Source organism: Salvelinus fontinalis, chromosome 16 (genome assembly GCF_029448725.1).
Source record: "Salvelinus fontinalis isolate EN_2023a chromosome 16, ASM2944872v1, whole genome shotgun sequence".
Lineage (NCBI taxonomy): Eukaryota > Metazoa > Chordata > Actinopteri > Salmoniformes > Salmonidae > Salvelinus > Salvelinus fontinalis.
This window is the reverse complement of record NC_074680.1, coordinates 12,280,446-12,300,917: the sequence shown is the minus strand read 5'-3', so window position 1 is coordinate 12,300,917 and position 20,472 is coordinate 12,280,446. Positions and strand designations below refer to the sequence as shown.

The following is a 20,472-nucleotide window of genomic DNA, read 5'->3' as shown; positions in this document are numbered from 1 at the left end:
CTGTCGCGGTCATCCCCCTCTTCAAAGGGGAGACACTCTAGACCCAAACTGTTACAGACCTATTATCCATCCTGCAATGCCTTTCTAAAGTCTTCGAAAGCCAAGTTAATAAACAGATCACTGACCATTTTGAATCCCACTGTACCTTCTCCGCTGTGCAATCCGGTTTCCGAGCTGGTCACGGGTACACCTTAGCCACGCTCAAGGTACTAAACGATATCATAACCGCCATCGATAAAAGACAGTACTGTGCAGCTGTCTTCATCGACCTGTCCAGGGCTTTCGACTCTGTCAATCACCGCATTCATATCGGCAGACTCAACAGCCTTGGTTTCTCAAATGACTGCCTCGCCTGGTTCACCAACTACTTCTCAGACAGAGTTCAGTGTGTCAAATCGGAGGGCCTATTGTCTGGACCTCTGGCAGTCTCTATGTGGGCCGACTCTGTTCTCTGATCCACCTCTATGCAGACGACACCATTCTGTAGACATCTGGCCCTTCTTTGGACACTGTGTTAACTAATCTCCAAACGAGCTTCAATGCCATACAACACTCCTTCTGTGGCCTCCAACTGCTCTTAAATGTTAGTAAAACCAAATGCATGCTCTTTAACCGATCGCTGCCCGCACCCGCCCGACCAGCATCACTACTCTGGACGGTTCTGCCCCATATACCACCCACCACTGCGACCTGTATGCTCTAGTTGGCTGGCCCTCGCTACATATTCGTTGCCAGACCCACTGGCTCCAGGTCATCTACAAGTCTATGCTAGGTAAAGCTCCGCCTTATCTCAGCGATAAGGTCACAATAACACCCACCCGTAGTGTGCGCACCAGCAGGTATATCTCACTGGTCATCCCCAAAGCCAACACCTATTTTGGCCGCCTTTCCTTAAAGTTCTCTGCTGCCAATGAGTGGAACGAATTGCAAAATTAGCTGAAGCTGGAGACTTATATTTCCCTCACTAACTTTAAGCATCAGCTATCAGAGCAGCTAACCGATCACTGCAGCTGTACATAGCCCATCTGTAAATAGTTCATCCAATCTACCTACCTCATCCCCCATATTGTTTTTATTTACTTTTCTACTCTTTTGCACACCAGTATTTCTATATGCACATCATCACCACAGCACACATCTGCTCATCTATCACTCCAGTGTTAATTTGCTAAATTGTAATTACTTTGCTACTATGGCCTATTTATTGCCTTACCTCCTCACGCCATTTGCACACACTGTATATAGACTTTCTTTTTTTCTATTGTGTTATTGACTATACGCTTGTTTATTCCATGTGTAACTCTGTGTTGTTGCTTGTGTCGCACTGCTTTGCTTTATCTTGGCCAGGTCGCAGTTGCAAATTAAATCTTGTTCTCAACTAGCCTACCTGTTTAAATAAAAGTGAAATAAAAAAAATAAAAATATATGTGAACTCCATTTAGTATGATATGTTACGTTAGGTTATATTATGAATGGAATAGCGGTCGTACAATATCATGGGAATTAGAGGACGTACAATACCATACGATTGGATGATGTACTCATGATCTTGGCGAATGTATAGTATTGCACGTCTTTATCTGAGACCAGGTTGCTTGTTGCGCCATTACAACAAAGGAGCATTACAGGGATCATTTACGTTGGCAGTTAGGGGAACGATCAACAAAGGTTAGGAGAACTAAAACAACAAAGATTAGGTGAATTTATGTAGCAGGTTTTAGGTGAATTGGGTTAAGTTTAGAACAAAGTTTGGAGGAAGACTTAAAATGCTACAGATGTCCCTGAAGCGACTCAAACAATATGCCCACCTATCCTCTCCCGACCAACCTCCATACTTTTGTTTCTGTTTCAAGTAATCAGACCATTAGTAGGCATCGTAAGTCTTGGAGGTGCTCAGAAATACATCAAGTATATTTTGTTTGGCTCTGAGGCCAGGCTTGCTACAATAGGCAATAGCTTAGGTGTGAGATCTATTGAGAGAGAGAGAGAACAGCTGGTTTTCCATGAATTCATGTAAATCACGAGGCTCATTTGAATTTCATGTGCCGCAGTTCCTGCGACAATAGGGTGAGCAAATTAAGATACTGCATATGTACTATGATGTAATATTACAGGACACGAAAGCTAGCATAGAATAGTATATTAAAGCTAGTGAAAGCTAGCAGTGGAAAGGAAGTGTCAAAGAGCCTCAGTTGACTTCTCCCACTAATCAGACTCTCACTGGGACAAGCATTCTTTTATAGACAGACGAGTAGCAGTGTTTCCCATTTCACACAAACACAAACACAGACAAACACACACTCACACGTACACACACATACATACAAGTCTGTCATTGTGAGTAAATGACTTTGAGGAGGCGAAACTCAACACACACACAACTATGCACACTATATGTCTGCCACACACAGGTGCACAGAGACATGAGGTAAAACAGACGCTGGTATGATCTATTTTTCATCCCGGCTATCAATAACAGTTTAAGTGCATCATAGCGGACAGCTCTCGTCTCTGTATGGTTACGGCTCCCTCCCTCCCTCACCCCCTCCTCCCCCCCCTCTCCTTTCTGCTTCGGAAGCCTGTGATTCCCGGGAACGGGGAACCGTCTATAAATCACAACAAACACATTTCCTGGAAGAGAGCAGGGATTGAGTTAACCTCTTCTTCTCCTCTCTCCTCCCCTGGCTGGGAAAGAGGGTTAATGTAATGTACTGGATGAAATGCATGGTGATCACTGTAATGATGTAGGTAGGTGTGTGTGTGTGTGTGTGTGTGTGTGTGTGTGTGTGTGTGTGTGTGTGTGTGTGTGTGTGTGTGTGTGTGTGTGTGTGTGTGTGTGTGTGTGTGTGTGTGTGTGTGTGTGTGTGTGTGTGTGTGTCTCTGTGTGATACTAGTGAACAAATTACTTTTTGTGAACAGAAGATAAAATTAAACGCTATAATGGGATTTGCAACAACAACAACAAATTGCAAGTATCCATTGGATGAAAAAAATTGCAAACAACAAAGGTGTGTGTTGTGTGTATGTGTCTATGTGTTGATGTGCCATCCATCCCTGTCCAGCACCTCGGGACAGACTTGGCCTGTCTGTCTCTGTGTCAGTAGGTCAGCTGGAAGGGACAGACTATAGGCAACCCCGTCATTAAGAGCAGTGCTCATTATGGAAGATAGTTACTGTACCAGAGACTGACAGACAGACAGCAGGACAGTTATGTACCAGAGACTGACAGACAGACGGACAGTTATGTACCAGAGACTGACAGACAGACAGCAAGACAGTTATGTACCAGAGACTGACAGACAGACAGCAGGACAGTTATGTACCAGAGACTGACAGACAGACGGACAGTTATGTACCAGAGACTGACAGACAGACAGCAAGACAGTTACCGTACCAGAGACTGACCGACAGACAAGCAGGACAGTTACTTTACCAGAGACAGACAGACAGCAAGATAGTTACTGTACCAGAGACTGACAGACAGACAGCAGGAGAGTTACTGTACCAGAGACAAACAGACAGCAGGAGAGTTACTGTACCAGAGACAAACAGACAGCAGGAGAGTTACTGTACCAGAGACTGACAGACAGACAGCAGGAGAGTTACTGTACCAGAGACTGACAGACAGACAGCAGGAGAGTTACTGTTCCAGAGACTGACAGACAGACAGACAGCAGGAGAGTTACTGTACCAGAGACTGGCAGACAGACAGCAGGAAAGTTACTGTACCAGAGACGGACAGACAGACTGACAGACGGAGAGTTACTGTACCAAAGACAGACAGCAGGAGAGTTACTGTACCAAAGACAGACAGACAGACAGCAGGAGAGTTACTGTACCAAAGACAGACAGACAGACAGACAGCAGGAGAGTTATTGTACCAAAGACAGACAGACAGACAGCAGGAGAGTTACTGTACCAAAGACAGACAGACAGACAGCAGGACAAAGGAGTATAAATACCACAACAGATGGCAGACCAACTCTATTATACCAGTAGTCTTCCGCTGTTGATTCGTCTCAATAAATGAATCTTCCTGATCAATAATGTGTGTTAATTCCCTCCCATCTCCTCCCTAAACACTCATAACTCACTCCCGTCAGCTCCTTGTACAAGATTAGGTGAGGCTGATCATAGACGCTGATATAAGCTCAGTTTGTGTTTGCCTCCTAATGGTTAAGGTTAGGATTTGGGGAGAGTGATTTAACTTATCCCTGGAGTAAACTGATACTAGTAGTGTTATGTATTTGAAGGTAAACTGGTAGAACTAGTACACTTTCAGAAAAAAGGTTTTCAAAAGGGTTCTTCAGCTGTCTCCATAGGACAGGGGTGTCAAACTCATTCCACGGAGGGCCGAGTATCTGCCAATTTTTATTTTTTCCTTTCAATTAAGACCTACACAACCAGGTGAGGGGAGTTCCTTACTAATTAGTGATCTTAATTCATCAATCAAGTACAAAGGTGGAGTAAAATCCCAGCAGACATTTGGCCCTCCGTGGAATGAGTTTGACACGTGCCATAGGCAAACCCTTTTTGGTTCTATGTAGAACCCTCTTAGGAAAGGGTTTTATATGGAACCCAAAATAGTTCTACCTGGAACCAAAAGGTTTATACCTGGAACCAAAAAGGGTTATTCAAAGGGTTGTCCTATGGGGACAGCTGAAGAACCATTTTAGGTTCTAGATAGCACCGTTTGGTGTAGTAAACCAGTAGCACTAGTAGTGTTATTTATTTGTAGGAAAACCAGCAGCACCAGTAGTGTTATTTATTTGTATGAAAACCAGCAGCACTAGTAGTGTTATTTATTTATAGGTAAACCAGCAGCACTAGTAGTGTTATTTATTTGTAGGTAAACCAGCAGCACTAGTAGTGTTATTTATTTGTAGGTAAACCAGCAGCACTAGTAGTGTTATTTATTTGTAGGTAAACCAGCAGCACTAGTAGTGTTATTTATTTGTAGGTAAACCAGCAGCACTAGTAGTGTTATTTATTTGTAGGTAAACCAGCAGCACTAGTAGTGTTATTTATTTGTAGGTAAACCAGCAGCACTAGTAGTGTTATTTATTTGTAGGAAAACCAGCAGCACTAGTAGTGTTATTTATTTGTAGGTAAACCAGCAGCACTAGTAGTGTTATTTATTTGTAGGTAAACCAGCAGCACTAGTAGTGTTATTTATTTGTAGGTAAACCAGCAGCACTAGTAGTGTTATTTATTTGTAGGTAAACCAGCAGCACTAGTAGTGTTATTTATTTGTAGGTAAACCAGCAGCACTAGTAGTGTTATTTATTTGTAGGAAAACCACTAGCACTAGTAGTGTTATTTATTTGTAGGAAAACCAGCAGCACTAGTAGTGTTATTTATTTGTAGGTAAACCAGCAGCACTAGTAGTGTTATTTATTTGTAGGAAAACCAGCAGCACTAGTAGTGTTATTTATTTGTAGGTAAACCAGCAGCACTAGTAGTGTTATTTATTTGTAGGAAAACCACTAGCACTAGTATTGTTATTTATTTGTAGGAAAACCAGCAGCACTAGTAGTGTTATTTATTTGTAGGAAAACCAGCAGCACTAGTAGTGTTATTTATTTGTAGGTAAACCAGCAGCACTAGTAGTGTTATTTATTTGTAGGAAAACCACTAGCACTAGTAGTGTTATTTATTTGTAGGAAAACCAGCAGCACTAGTAGTGTTATTTATTTGTAGGTAAACCAGCAGCACTAGTAGTGTTATTTATTTGTAGGAAAACCAGCAGCACTAGTAGTGTTATTTATTTGTAGGTAAACCAGCAGCACTAGTAGTGTTATTTATTTGTAGGAAAACCACTAGCACTAGTATTGTTATTTATTTGTAGGAAAACCAGCAGCACTAGTAGTGTTATTTATTTGTAGGTAAACCAGCAGCACTAGTAGTGTTATTTATTTGTAGGAAAACCAGCAGCACTAGTAGTGTTATTTATTTGTAGGAAAACCAGCAGCACTAGTAGTGTTATTTATTTGTAGGTAAACCAGCAGCACTAGTAGTGTTATTTATTTGTAGGAAAACCAGCAGCACTAGTAGTGTTATTTATTTGTAGGTAAACCAGCAGCACTAGTAGTGTTATTTATTTGTAGGTAAACCAGCAGCACTAGTAGTGTTATTTATTTGTAGGTAAACCAGCAGCACTAGTAGTGTTATTTATTTGTAGGTAAACCAGCAGCACTAGTAGTGTTATTTATTTGTAGGTAAACCAGCAGCACTAGTAGTGTTATTTATTTGTAGGAAAACCACTAGCACTAGTAGTGTTATTTATTTGTAGGAAAACCAGCAGCACTAGTAGTGTTATTTATTTGTAGGTAAACCAGCAGCACTAGTAGTGTTATTTATTTGTAGCATCCGTAATTAAGTTCTGGTCTTAGAGGGAGGGGGCCGACATCTGTTTTCTTCCTGCACAATTAGCATAATTAATTAACATTAATCAATCCAAACAAATTATTTTTTAACACCTAGAATAAATCACGGGGCATCTTTCTCACCACTGGCCCAGTCTGCTGAGAACAGGCTCATTGATCAACAACAAATGAGACAACGCACCGCAATGAGCCGTATTGTATTCCTGCATCTGAAGCACACCCCGCTCATTAGTCAGACAAAACAGATGGATGGAGGGGTAGAGCTAGCAGTCCTCTCCTCTTTTTCCTCTCTTCCCTTCTCCGTCTGTCCCTCACCTCGTCACAAACACAGTTTTAGGTGATAGAACCGCTAAATATGCTAATGCTAGGAGAGGGGAGGAAAGGTGAAAAAAGCATTTTCCCGGTTAAAATTATAAACACTATTGAACGTGCACATGCACGCACGCACACACACACGAACACAGAGCCACGAGCACACTCATACCTATAAACATAGATTCCAATGTGTGGTGAGGGGTTTATGAAGAGACATGGAGAGGCCTGTGGGGATCCCAGCCCGACACAGGGTGCTATATTGCTGCCAGCTTCCTGCTAGTCCGATGGGTTAATCACAGAGGCAAGGGGAAAGGTGCTATCTGCTCCACACACTGCCACTTTTATTGATTCCATTTACACCCCGAACGCCGCCATGACACTCCTTTAACTATTAAATTGGCCCAAAATAGATTTTTCCATTTTACGCTGCAGAGACAGGGAAAACATTAGAGCAGAACCCAAGTGATAGAAACGTATCAAAAAACAGATGAACAAACATTGGGGAAGATTTATTACCAGCATTTTTTAATAAATGGGAGGAGAATGAATTGATTTTGGTTCGAGGTATAAGCAACAATTTATTGGGTGGGAAGAAGCATTATTTTCCGATTGTTATCAAGCTACAGTAAAACTGATTTGTGCCCTATTGCGTTTTATGGATAAAACGGCAGAGGAACCTCCGATGATTTAGATGGAATGTATTAATCAGAGGCAGCCACTGTTAACCATACATCTAGAACTAAAGAAGGGCTCTGACATGTCATTCTGCCCGGCTATTTTGGCGGCTCCATCTCCCTGCCTTTCCGCGCCGGCGGGGACACGCTCCTTTTTAATGTTATGGGGCTTCAAGTAGCTTTTAGTCATCCATGCGGTAAATAAGTGGGGATTAGGGCTGTTTATTGTTTTCCTGCCCCTGTAGAGGTGCCAATCCTTCACACGGCTACCATTGTGACCTCCACTGACTCTCCGAGACAGAGGCTTGTCTGTACTCTGTACACCAGCTTTCTCATTGTCAAGACAACACTCCCACAGAAAGAGAACCTTCGGTTTAGATACAATAGCTACGCATTGTTTTCGATGCTGCCGTCAATTGTTGTGGCAACATTTTGACCATCGTGGATTTCAGAGAGGATCCTTGCCTTGTAGAGCGATTTTGAATAGGACATACCATACAGAATCGCTCTAAATGACAAATAATCCAGGTATAACCCACAGAAAGAGAGCAAGAGAGGAGCAAAACATGTCGGACTGGTTTCCCGAACCCAGATTAATAAACCTACTCCTGGACTAAACTAAGCATGCTCAATGGAGTATCTCATAATGGCCATTCATGGGAGGAATTGCCCATTACATTAAGACCAGGGGTCCTCCAGACCTAGACCCATTATTAAAGGACAAAAAACACTGCCACATTGGCCTAATATGGAGAAACCCAGAGCTCTCTAAAGCAAAACGTACGGTAAATAATGACAAACTGTTTGGCCAGGGCAGTGGACAGAAACCCCTTCAGCACCAAAAATAGGAAGTAAATAACCTCCCTACAGAAACAGAAAGGGCTATGCAGTGTGACTGTGTGAGTTTATTTGAGTTGATTTGATAGTTAGATTGGAGAAGTTTTCCCTGGTAATGGTGTTTTATGCTGTTAGTTAGGCCTGCCTGGTGTGATTGGGGTTGAGAAAGCTAATCTATCAGGGGCAATAGACTCCCTACAGGCCAGCGGAGGGAGGGAGGAAAGGAGAGAGGGAGGGCGGAGGGTGGGAAGGAGAGAGGGGGGACGGAGGGAGAGTGAGGGGGAAAGGGGGAGGGAGAGAGAAAATCAGGGAAAGCAGAGAGGGACAGACAGACCGACAAATTCTCTGGAAAGTGCTCGAGCAGGACATACGCCGGGGCAAACACCTGCACACATATTACACACGATAAAACAATCACAGACATATGCTGGGGCAACAACGCTGGTGAGGTAAAGATACACTCACCTACACACACTTGAAAACACATATACAGTATATACACACACACACACACACACACACAGAGAAATGGGATCAGGGGCCTAGGTACCTCACGGCTGAACCATATCCACAGAGGCCTAGAGAGGGCAAGGGTCAAGGTCTTTACGAGGAACCAAACCCCCGCTTTGAAATATAGACACACACAACACACACTCTCTCTCTCTGTGCCGTAAAAGATGGATTGCAGTGCTGACTGGGGATCGCACAGATTAGGTTCAATTCCCAGCAATTATAGTCTGTTTCAGGAAATGAACTGCTAATACACTGTACTGCTCTGAGCACTGCTAATACACACCAGGTCAAAATTCTTTGCTGTTACTGGAGAAAAGAATCTGAGATTACAGAATTTGACATTATAACATAAAATAAAGCCAATCTAAGGAAAATTGAATTAGAAGTGATGTGACACACACACACAAACACAAACCCAAGCCTGCACGCATGAATGAATGCACGCACACGAACACACACACATGCACACTGATGGACAAACAGCTCTCTCTTAGCAAGCTAACAAGAGAGGAAGACAGACAGGCCACTGTGTGTGTATGTGTTTGAGTGTATGTCTGCAAACCTGTGTGTGTGTGTCCTTGTGTGTGTGTCAGTTCTGATTGCTCATGACTTCATTAATCTCTGCACCGCGGTTATGATTAGCTTTCCCAGCTACGCTAGAGGACGTCCAACCCCTCACCTGACAGGGTGGTGGCACACACACACACACACACACACACACACACACACACACACACACACACACACAGGTCTATGGTCGTCGCTGCCATGATCCCCAATTAGTCCTGGCAGAGAGAAATGGAGGGCTGCCACGACAGATCCAACCGCCTGCCATGGCTACATTGGGGATGGATGGATGAAGGGATGGAAAAGAGGAGAAGTGAAAAGAGGGAGACACGTAACCCTGTAGCCATGTAGACTGGCTACTGTTATTGGCGTTTTGTTGTCTGTGTTGCCGCCTTTGTTCAGGCCCCGGCGTTTACTGTTCTAATACAGACACCCTGCCATTACAAAGAGAGAGAGAGAGAGAGAGAGAGAGAGAGAGAGAGAGAGAGAGAGAGAGAGAGAGAGAGAGAGAGAGAGAGAGAGAGAGAGAGAGAGAGAGAGAGAGAGAGAGTAGGAGAGGGCAGAGAGAGAGAGAGAGTAGGAGAGGGCAGAGAGAGAGGGAGGCAGATAGAGAGCATGAGAGAGGGGAGTGGAAGGAACAGACAGAGAGAAAATATCAAAAGAGAGAACAATTGATTTCTGAATCATAAAATGATATAGAGGGAAGGCAAGCAGTGGTGGCTCAGATGGAAGCTTTAAGCCTGGTGGTGATCAGAGCAGGATAAGATTATTCATTTTCTCTTCGGTCCGCTGCAGTCAGGCCGCGCAAATATCTCTTTTCCATTAACCACCCAGGGTATTATTTTGGCCACATAAAGCCAGTCTGCTTGTGATGAAGAGAGGGAGGGAGGGATGAGGGGGCAAAAAGGGTCGGTGGAGACTGGAGGGAGACTCAGACAGCAGTCATGCATCTCTCCTCTCTCCTCTCCTTTCCTTTCCTCTCCTCTCCTCTCCTCTCCTCTGCTTGGCTCTGCTCTCCTATCCTCTCCTCTGTTAAATTTGATACAGTGAGTGACACAGTGATACAGTGAGTGACACAGTGATACAGTGAGTGACACAGTGATACAGTGAGTGACACAGTGATACAGTGAGACCCCTCAGCTCGGGGAAAACCTCAATCAGAAGCCGACTGAGCCTTTTTTGTGGATCCCCGATCTCCTATTATTGCTACCAAGAAAAATAAAAGAGAGGGAGGGAGGGAGGGAGGGTGGGAGGGGAGAATGTCTAGAGTCACTTGGATGATGATGGGGTGTTCACGAGTGGGGAGGAGGCAGAGAAATAATTGTGTGTGTGTGTGCAGTGATGAATTTCCCGCTGTGACGGTGGGGCCGGCAGCAGCGAATGTCCTTCTGAGTGGGACACACACACACAAACACACACACACACTGAGGATCATCATCGGACCTGCATGGTGGCGGCCATCTTAACAGATCACCCCTGTCTGCACGCACTCCGCCACAAATAATGATAAAACACCCCTACATTAAACTATTTTAAACAATGCCCAATTCATTACCCCCTTCCACCTCCTATATGGGCAATGGTGAGCTAATAAAGATATTATTTTTATTTTACTCCGCCGGCAAAATCACACTTTTTATCCATTAGTAGGATATTAGGGTGAGTTGAAGGGAGGGATGAGAAAGAGAGAGAGAGATACAGAGAGAGAGAGAGAGGTTCAAATTGGTCTAAAAGCGTGTGGGAAAGAACGGGAAACTAGAGGTATAAAAAAAAGTCATAATGGATTTCAATTAGGTGATCCCTGGGATGTGAGGGATGCCTAGCCACATGGATTAATGTGCTGCAGGCAGATGTTTAATAATGGTAGTCTGGTCCTGGAGAGAGCACTCCATCCACCACACCCCATGCCCCCTGGAACACACACACACACACACACACAAACACAGTCTGCAGACAGACAGTGAGCGCTGGGGTGGGGTGGGTAGGCAATGAGCTGTGTGAGAGTGTTTTGCCGCGTGTGTGTGTGTGCGCCGTGTCTGTCTGTGCATGGGTGCATATGAGAATGCGTGCACCTATATGTGTGTGTGTGTGTGTGTGTGTGTATGCCTGCATGTGTTTACCAGCTATATGAGCAGCCCTGGCCCCAGCCCTTGTGGCCCTCATTAAGAGACAATAGGCAGGAAGGAGGATGAGTGTTAGGATGAGTGTTCTGGCTGTGAGAGGTGACCAGAGGATTGGTAAATGACATGCACAATGTGGCCCTAGCCTGGAGCTGGCTATTTCATCTGCCTTACCTCAGTAAGGACCATGGCTTGCACACACAGGCCTAATGCAGGCCTACGGCACAATGGGCAAAATAAAATGTATATGGGTTAGTTGATAAGTTATATGAAAAATAATTGTATAACGTTAGAACAATATAATATATAAAGATATGTGTGCCTGTGTGTAATTGGGCACATGGCTGTATTCACACTGTTTGGGGAGATGTTGAGGTGTGTGTCTGCATCTCCGGCGGTCTCAATCTGGGCAGAAGTGGGTCACCTGGCGCCGTGTAAACAGCCTGCCTCTCCACAGCCTCTCCAGGTGACACCTCATCAACGTGCGCCAGGAGTGATGGCTTACACCCGTCTGCCTTGTCAAAACAACACTTCCAGGGCAATTACCAGGGTGGCCAGCCCACTGCAGCCCCCGATGGATGGGCCTGGCTGCCATGGGGTCACCCTTCTCCCCATAACTCTACCGGCCAGCACCGCAGTGGAGGGACAGCAAATTGGCCTGCGTCTTTCCGCTTGCTGAGCCCGTCCTCGCTGGTTATCTGTATTGCAGGAAGGGAGGGAGGGAGTGAGGGAGGAAGCTGGCGGATGGACACCTTGCCTCTATTGCCAAGGCAGAATATTTGACGTGTGGATAGGGGGGAAAGAGGGGAGGGAGGGTTGGAAAGGGGGGAAGAATAAAGTGATAACTCTGTGATGAGGGGCGATAACGTCGGGATGGGAGCAGGCTGAGAGTTGGTGAGCACTGACAGATCAATCGTCACTCCGACATTCTGCATCCTGGGATCTGTCAGCATTTAAAACGAGGGAAAGAGAGTGGAGCAGAGAGAGAGGGAGAGAGAGAGAGGGAGAGAAGGGGAATGTGACCAAGAAGAGGCGCTCTCCACAGAGGTAGATGTTCAGTGGCTCGATGTGGTGATTGAAAACCGTCAGAGCACTGACAGACTGTAGAGAACACAGAATAAGTATGACTTCGTACCTGCCTGCAGTCCTCCATTTTCAGTGTTGGCCTAAATGCTTGTTGTGAGGCAGGCAGCGCAATGGCAAATAGTTGAAGTTCACTAAAGAGTGTTTCGCTAGAAAGATTATATTCCAGCTGTTCTTATGCATCTTATTTTTCTGGATCCATTTTGTAAAATGTCAATTGAACTGCCTACCTGACTTCATCTAAAAGAGGTTGTCAAGCACCTTCCTTTGCCGTGTGACATGTTACTTTCTCACAGCAGGTAAATATAGGTATTATATTATAATAATATAGTATTATGTTAGTAATTTAAATCAGATACAATAAATAATCCATCAATTTACCTTAATTTTTCTTGCCGTAAATATAATTGATAAAACACATTATTTGAAAAACATAGGTAACCTACACAATGCTTGCAATATTCAGATAATAGATAACTATAATTTTCATATAACGTTCAAATGTATTTCCCCATCTGATACAATTCGCTAGGCTAAGGCTACGAGACTGAGCAAATTGCAAGGGTGTAAAAATAAATGCACACACAACAGCGTCCTTTAGCAATTCACTGGTACACAAATGTTTTTTTTCCTGTGCTTATTCAGCCAAACAACGGCCAAACTACCTTACAAGTTGGCTTCTGACGAGAAGAGAAAAACATTTTGACAAACGCCCGGTGCCCACAACTTTCCCACCCATAAGAGACGCGCAAATGGAGAAGGAAACGGTTGTGTCTCTCGTTGTCAAGGGAACATGTAAACTCTTGTGTCTTGGTCCGGAGAGCATGGCTAGGTTGGTCAGGTTGCAGAATGAGATTGAACGAATTAAAGAAGAATATTTCACCAGAAACAGGTAACGTTAATGCAGCTGTCGCAGCATGCACATTTAACTTGTAACCTACACTCTGTAACACGGTGAACTATTTCTAACAGTACCTGGCGTAACTGTTTTAAGTTGAGAAAAAAACTAGCTACTGTAGCTAGCTTACATTAGCTAGTTACTGGACCAGTAGCTAGCTAGTAAGGCAGCTTTGCTAACAACAACAACAGCGGATGCCTTTTATAGTATGATGAACAAACATCTGACTTGGTTGAACCATGCATGCTCGTACATTTCTGCATTTGCTGTGTAGGATAGCCGAGGAGAACAGACAGAGAGAGAACGAAGCAGCCATCCAAATACAGAGTTGGTTCAGGGGATTTCAGGTGCGGGCCTACCTCAGGTAAGAGATGTGTGTGGGAGTTAAAATAGCTAATTTTGTTGCAAAAGGGTTTTCCTAGTACATAAATTAACTTTGACAATGTAACAATAATTATAACACAAACTCCTAATTTCATCTCTAAAACATAAATATTATCATGCATGCAATTTCAAAGAATGAATACACCTAATTTGTAGTATTCTTTATCAAAACACTGCACCTTTTCTTCACCCCAAATAAAAATTGACCTTCAGCCGCATGACCCTGAGAAGAACCCCCACCCCCCCAAAACCTAAATGATCACTTTACAGTATGAAATGACCCCCTCTTGGTTTTAGAGAGCTGTGCAAATGGCTGAGGGAAATAAAGGCCTATTCCACTCTCTGCCTTGTACTGTGACCCTAACACCATTTTGCAGGGTCAGCTGACAAACTTCCAGACTGCAGGTTAATTCAGATTACTTTAGTTAATTGATCAATGTGTTAAGTGGCTAATTAGCCACATTTTGAGCTTCTTAAGTGCAACTCCGGGGTTACCATATCCCCCCTATAAGCATTGATTTTCTGGGCATATAAATGGCCTTTTGGAAATTGATGGCCTCGTTGAGGCTGGAATCGCAGTAGACTTGTATTTAGAGTATGTTTGATGATGAATACAAATGTCCACTTGCTCTGGGAGCCATGATCGCTGGACATAATTGAAAAGCCTTAAGTAAAGGTTGCTGTGCATTGTCCTGTCTGCAGGGGGGTGGACTATCTCTTATCGTGACCTTTCAACTCAACCAAAAAACTGATTTTTACATATTTCTTTCCTTTTTTCTGCAGATTATCGGCAAGTCGAAATACTAGTCCACATACTGTACATAGTATATCCCATATTGTCTTATACCAGTAAATTAATCTCTTCATATTTCTTCTTTGTAAAAGCATATGTTTTCACAACCTTTTCTCCCAGTCACCTAGACAGGAAGGCCACCATTATTCAGAAGATATGGCGAGGATTCACAGCAAGGGCACATTTCAGACAAATGGTGAAGGTACGTTAGCCGCTGAAATGCTACGGATATATTGATTATGTTATGATAGCATACATTAAAATTCAATTGCTATATTCAGAAGCCGCAACTCTGAACTGAAGACATATAATTCACCTATTACACATTTGGAAATTAGCACTTAGGAATACGAAGTCATATGGTATGGAATTGCAGCTCTATCGCTTCTGGAATGCATAAACGAGAGAGGAAGAGAGTAAAGAGGGAGGGATGGTGGAAGGGTTTAGATTGCCTCCAACTGCTTCTTAATTGAACAGATTGTTGATACAAAATCCAATCCCCACTGCTCTCACAAATAATTTTCTCTGGATTGAGTTTTGTAAACAAATCACAACAGCTATTTATCACCTCCTAAATTGACTGTTTGGTAAAGCATAACTGCCAGGCACATTTAGGAAGCTTTCACGAGCTGGAATCTGGGGATAAACCCTGATTTAATGTTAGGTAAAGGACATGTCACCAGACACACACAGTATCTGAAAAATAAAACAGAACTCATTGAATCTCTCAAAATTACCAAAACAACGTTCTATGACTTCAGAGTTCAGACTTTGCAGAGTTTAACTTGCATTATTATACATGACACAAAACCAACACCCTTATTTTTCCCTCTGAACTCTCATCTCCACATTAGGCCAAACTTCCTCTCGTCTTCCACGTCTTTGTCTTCCTCCCTGAGCGTTCCCTCTTTCTTATGTCGTTATTAAAAGAAGACATGTTTGAGATATGAATTTCTTTTATATCGTTCTCTCAAGTTTGCTCCTGTAAATGTGCCCCCAGTGGTCTGGGCACAGCGGAACGAGGCGTGAGGCGAGCCGTGTGAATATTCTGGCCTTTGTTAGTCTATCCTGGCTGGAGCGTCATTGGTTATCAAACCCAGCGGAGAGCACTGGGCCATCATACATCTCCATTAGCTCTCAGCTTGACTACCATACATTTTCTTGGCCTTGTCTGCATTATGTATTAAGAGAGGAGCGCCGTCCCCTCAATACAAAGTCTGACTTATATCTCCCTCTCCCTCGACACACACACGTAGACACAAGCTTGCATGTGCACACACACTCTTTCCCTCCCTCTCTCTCTCTCTCTCTCTCTCTCTCTCTCTCTCTCTCTCTCTCTCTCTCTCTCTCTCTCTCTCTCTCTCTCTCTCTCTCTCTCTCTCTCTCTCTCTCTCTCTCTCTCTCTCTCTCTCTCTCTCTCTCTCTCTCTCTCTCTCTCTCTCTCTCTCTCTCTCTCTCTCTCTCTCTCTCTCTCTCTCTCTCTCTCTGTGGTGTCTATGAGACTTATTATGTATAAGGTATAAAGACTTCTTTATCTCTGGGCTGCTCAGGACAGATCAGAGAGCCTGGATAAGGCGACAGAGATGTAACGCCGTCTCTCCTTTTGTTCACAGGCCGCATATTTTATCATGAAGATGAATTTCTACCACGAGATGTCCGTCAGGGTAAATATCACACTGTCTGTTTTAGCAAATGGAGAGTCCCCTGGTCTCACAATGTGATCCCCACGAGTAGTTCTGCAGTGCTGTTTCATTTCACCACCAGTGTCTCTGTCCCTATGTGGGGGTGCACAGTAGAAATACTACACATCCTGGATAATTCTACCTATATACCATACAGCAATTGATTGTAATGGAATGTTATCAGTATTATTTTGCATCGGATGGGCAAAATTCTTATTATATTTAGTCTAGATTTTAATATGCAGTTTTGATCAGACAATCTTATTTAAATTAAATTCAGGTCTTTTTCCGGATCAAAAGGGGTCTTAGGTGGTGGGCGTGGCAGGGGTGTGGCGGGGGACACGGTCGGCCCGTTGGCGCTGCTGAATCTTAGAGAACATTCTGGACACCTCCATCTTAGCGGTCAGCGACATTTTAGCATTTTTAAGCCGATTCACTGCAATTCCACACATTTCTCTATTAAAGGTAGACTCAGCGATTTTGACGTAGATGCAGAAAGTAAACGGTATAGTCGGTCAATTTACGCATCAACTAAGAGCGTTGAAGCGCGAGGCTCATCGTCTCTGCTGTTTTGGTGCCCTGGTTACCACGCTGTGAACAGCATGAAGCGAACTTGTGCACTAACACAGATACTGCGTGACTGTATGGGAGCGAAGTCTTGTATCTCGCTCATTTCAATATCTGCGGTGCTGCTTGTGGCAACGTCATTGCCACAAGCAGTCTACCATTAAGCTGAGACAAATTTGAGCAGTTTTAAAGCAAATTTCTTGCAATTCTACACATTTTGCCATGCAGCTGAGAGAAAATGTTGAGGTTTTACAGCTAATTTCGAGCAATTATGTGTTATTTTGCTCAAACATATCAAGAAAATCTATACTGCTAATTTCATTGTTTTGGGATTTTTCAATTGTCCCTGACTGTCTAGCTTTTATTTTGGTAATTGTTACTTATCAAAGATTATATTCTTAAAAAATATATAGGTCCATTATCTTTTCTACATACTTTATATGTGGTTTCAGTCGTTTAAGTTAACGCTGAAAGCATTTTTCCATCCCGAAAATTAATTAACACTGTTTGGACTCGGGCGACCCCCCCCCCCCCCCCCCCCCCCCCAAAAAGAAAGTTTTTCAATGGCAGAAAATCCCTGAAATTATATTATACCCTTTTGCACAGGCATTTATGTTTAAACTAAATGGAATAGTTGTACTCAGTTATGCTAAACCAGTCAGGAGAGAAGTTAGCATGTTTAGCCTTATTATTCGCATTTTTAGCTAAGCTGTGACAAATATCTGATTGAAAAACTTTTCTGCTGGCTTTTCCTCTAGAGCAGATCTCTCTGTCATAGCCCATATCGTCATAAGTCCCATTTGACCAGTTTAACAACTCCTACCACACAACCTATAAATCAAAAGCCTTTGCATTTGAGTGATGCTTTGGCACTTTTATGCGAGGATATCGCATCGAAACCTTATATTTTACAATTCCATATAGCCTCTCTTTTCCACCCCAAGTGAAATTGTTAAAGATTTTTTTATAAGCCCACAAAATGCTATGCTTTATTGAAGAAGGGTACATTACCAGTGAGTTGTTTGGACATTTGCTGAAACCACAGAAATTTGAGAAAAAGTTTTATGACAGACAGTTATCCAAACAAATAAAGAAGTCCAGGCCCAGTGTTTTAGTCAGGCTCATGTTACGTGCAGCCATCTGGATCTGACCAAGTGCCTGAGGTCACAGGGCCAAAGGTTAAAAGTCATGTCGGCACTTAGAGGAGAACAGAAGCTTCACAGCAGGATAGACCTGCTTTATTACTCCTGTAAAACATGTCATATGTTCAGGAATCTGAAAGGATGTCAAAATCTGATCAAATCAAAAATAAGGAAGGATTATTGTAAAATTGGTTGTTGTAAAATGCTGGGGGATCTTGAAAGGCCTAAGCATTTCATTCAAATTATACAAAATGTTATCCTCAAATGAAACAAATAGGGCCTCGTGCTAATGTTTTGCTTTTATTTATATTCATTTCTTTAAAAAAAAAATGTTTTAGGTAACTACACGATTGTATTTGTAAGTGGGAAGATTTAAACTGTACATGTACTGTACACTGTTGACCATATCAGCGACTCTCATATTTGAGTTGTATATTTCTCAACCTTCTTATATCACGATGAAGTCGGGTTTAAACCTGGTCGAATCAGTGCAGTGAGTCACCAGCCCACCAACTGATGAGAGGGATATAGAAGAAACAAGCGACAGTTACACCGACATGTAGTACAATCATGTTTACTGAGATGCTGGCACACCGGTTTCGGTGTGCCGGAGTGTAGACGCTATTTTTTCAAAAAGGGCCCAGTGAAAAAGCTGCATACACAGGTGTAGTAAACTTTGGAGCAACGCAGAGTATGTTGTGTGTGATAAACTCAGTCTCTAACTCTGTGTGTGTGTGTGTGTGTGTGTGTGTGTGTGTGTGTGTGTGTGTGTGTGTGTGTGTGTGTGTGTGTGTGTGTGTGTGTGTGTGTGTGTGTGTGTGTGTGTGTGTGTGTGTGTGTGTGTGTGTGTGTGTGTGTGTGTGTGTGTGTGAAGGACATCTCCACCCACCGCCTCTCATTGACCAGAAAAAAAAAGATACAATCATCTCTGAATCCCCTTGTGGCACTTCCTTTTCAATCAATTTTTACTCTAGTCCTTTTTCTTCCTTTCCTCCGATGTCTTTATCATCGTCGCTCTAGCAAAGGCTAATGTATTAGCACGTTAATAGAAAACAGTGTTTACAAGAGGCCCGAGACTTTTGATTAGATTTAACCCGGCCAATATGCATCATTGATTTCACTAGTCAAAAAAAGGTCAACAAGAACTTTGAGTAGCGAGCCGGGCAATTACTTTATTTAAAATGATCTATTGACTGCGGATCAATCGCAATTCTCATTTTGGTCTTATTTATTTTCTACTGGCTCTCCCCTCTTCTGATAATTCTTCTACCTGCTATTGTTTAATCTTCTAATTAGAGTGAAGGACATCCGCTCCCCTCTGTTTAGAGATCTGGCCCCAGCTTAGCGGCACACTCGTTGTGTGTGGGTGTTTGCGTGTGTGCGCACGTCCATACCGTGCATGCATACGTGTGTGTGTGTGTGTGTCAAGTCAAACTGACATAAATGCAAGGGACCTCTAAAGCAAGTGTTGCCAGTCCAGTTTGCATAAAGTTGTATTTAATACAAACAACAAAAAAAAGTGTCAATTTGGTCCCATCTCATCTAACTGGTGGATTGTTAAGTTAACTATAGATGTGTGTTGCTGTGTTTTTCTCCTACAGATACAGAAGAGGTGGAGAGGTTACTGCGTGAGGAAATACAGCCATAACTACTACGCACGCAAGAGATACATGGAGGGACTGGCCCGCAAAAACAAACAGATCAGGTACTATACATTAAGAGGACTGATAGAAGCCATCTGTCTAAAGTAGGTAACATACCAGAGATATTAACAGAGATAAATAGTCCGTGTCTAGCTATGTACTATACAAATGTCTCTGGTGAGTTCTCTATCCCTTTCAGTCGATTCAGTACATACCCAATTATGTATTCATTATTCCAGTTTGTAGTTTTATTTCGGAGGATAAGTTGTAGGCTATTGGAATAGATGTGTTTTCTTTACAGAGTGCTACATCACTCTTCCTATTGGCCAGTCTTTGCCGTGTGCAAGAAAGTCTGAAAAGGTATGGGTGTTATGCTAATGTGTATCGTGGCACCAAGAGACTCCTATTAGTTAACAAGGAGCAGACTTTATGCTTAACAGGAATTCACTCTGGGTGCTTGGGCAGAGATGAATTGATCTGATTAATCTAGAGGCGGCGAGTATGATGGCTATACATGTGTACCGGTAACCTGAAGGAGAAAAAAAAGTATTCAGAAGTGCCTTGGGTGGCCAGCGAACGACGTGACAAAATAAAAAGAAATGTGCCTGTGATTTTTTTTTTCCAGCGAGAGCTCCGGCATTAATAAAACATGCTAGGCTCCAGGGGCCGAAAAAGATGCCATCGTTTATTTTATACAGTAAAAAAAATAAAAAAAATAAATGTACGTTTAAGTCACATTTTTTATGTCGCTAATATATTTTCGTGGGGGGGTAAAAATATCTTAAGGCTTCAGCTAAAATTAAATGTAAATTTGTTAAGTGCTCGTCGGATCACTGACTCCCCCCTCCCTCCAGAGGTAGGCAGGCCT

At 43.0% G+C, this 20,472-nt stretch overlaps 1 protein-coding gene across 1 annotated transcript in view; it reads left to right on the top strand.

Moving 5' to 3' along the window:
• Positions 1-13,290: 13,290 nt before the first annotated feature.
• Positions 13,291-20,472, top strand: part of spata17 (spermatogenesis associated 17) — a 55,824-nt gene continuing 48,642 nt past the window's right edge. The window contains exons 1-5 of the mRNA XM_055864406.1: positions 13,291-13,387; positions 13,668-13,757; positions 14,691-14,772; positions 16,184-16,234; positions 19,563-19,666. Coding sequence (XP_055720381.1) covers positions 13,320-13,387; positions 13,668-13,757; positions 14,691-14,772; positions 16,184-16,234; positions 19,563-19,666 — 395 coding nt within the window. The 5' untranslated portion in view covers positions 13,291-13,319. The remainder of the gene's footprint in view (positions 13,388-13,667; positions 13,758-14,690; positions 14,773-16,183; positions 16,235-19,562; positions 19,667-20,472) is intronic.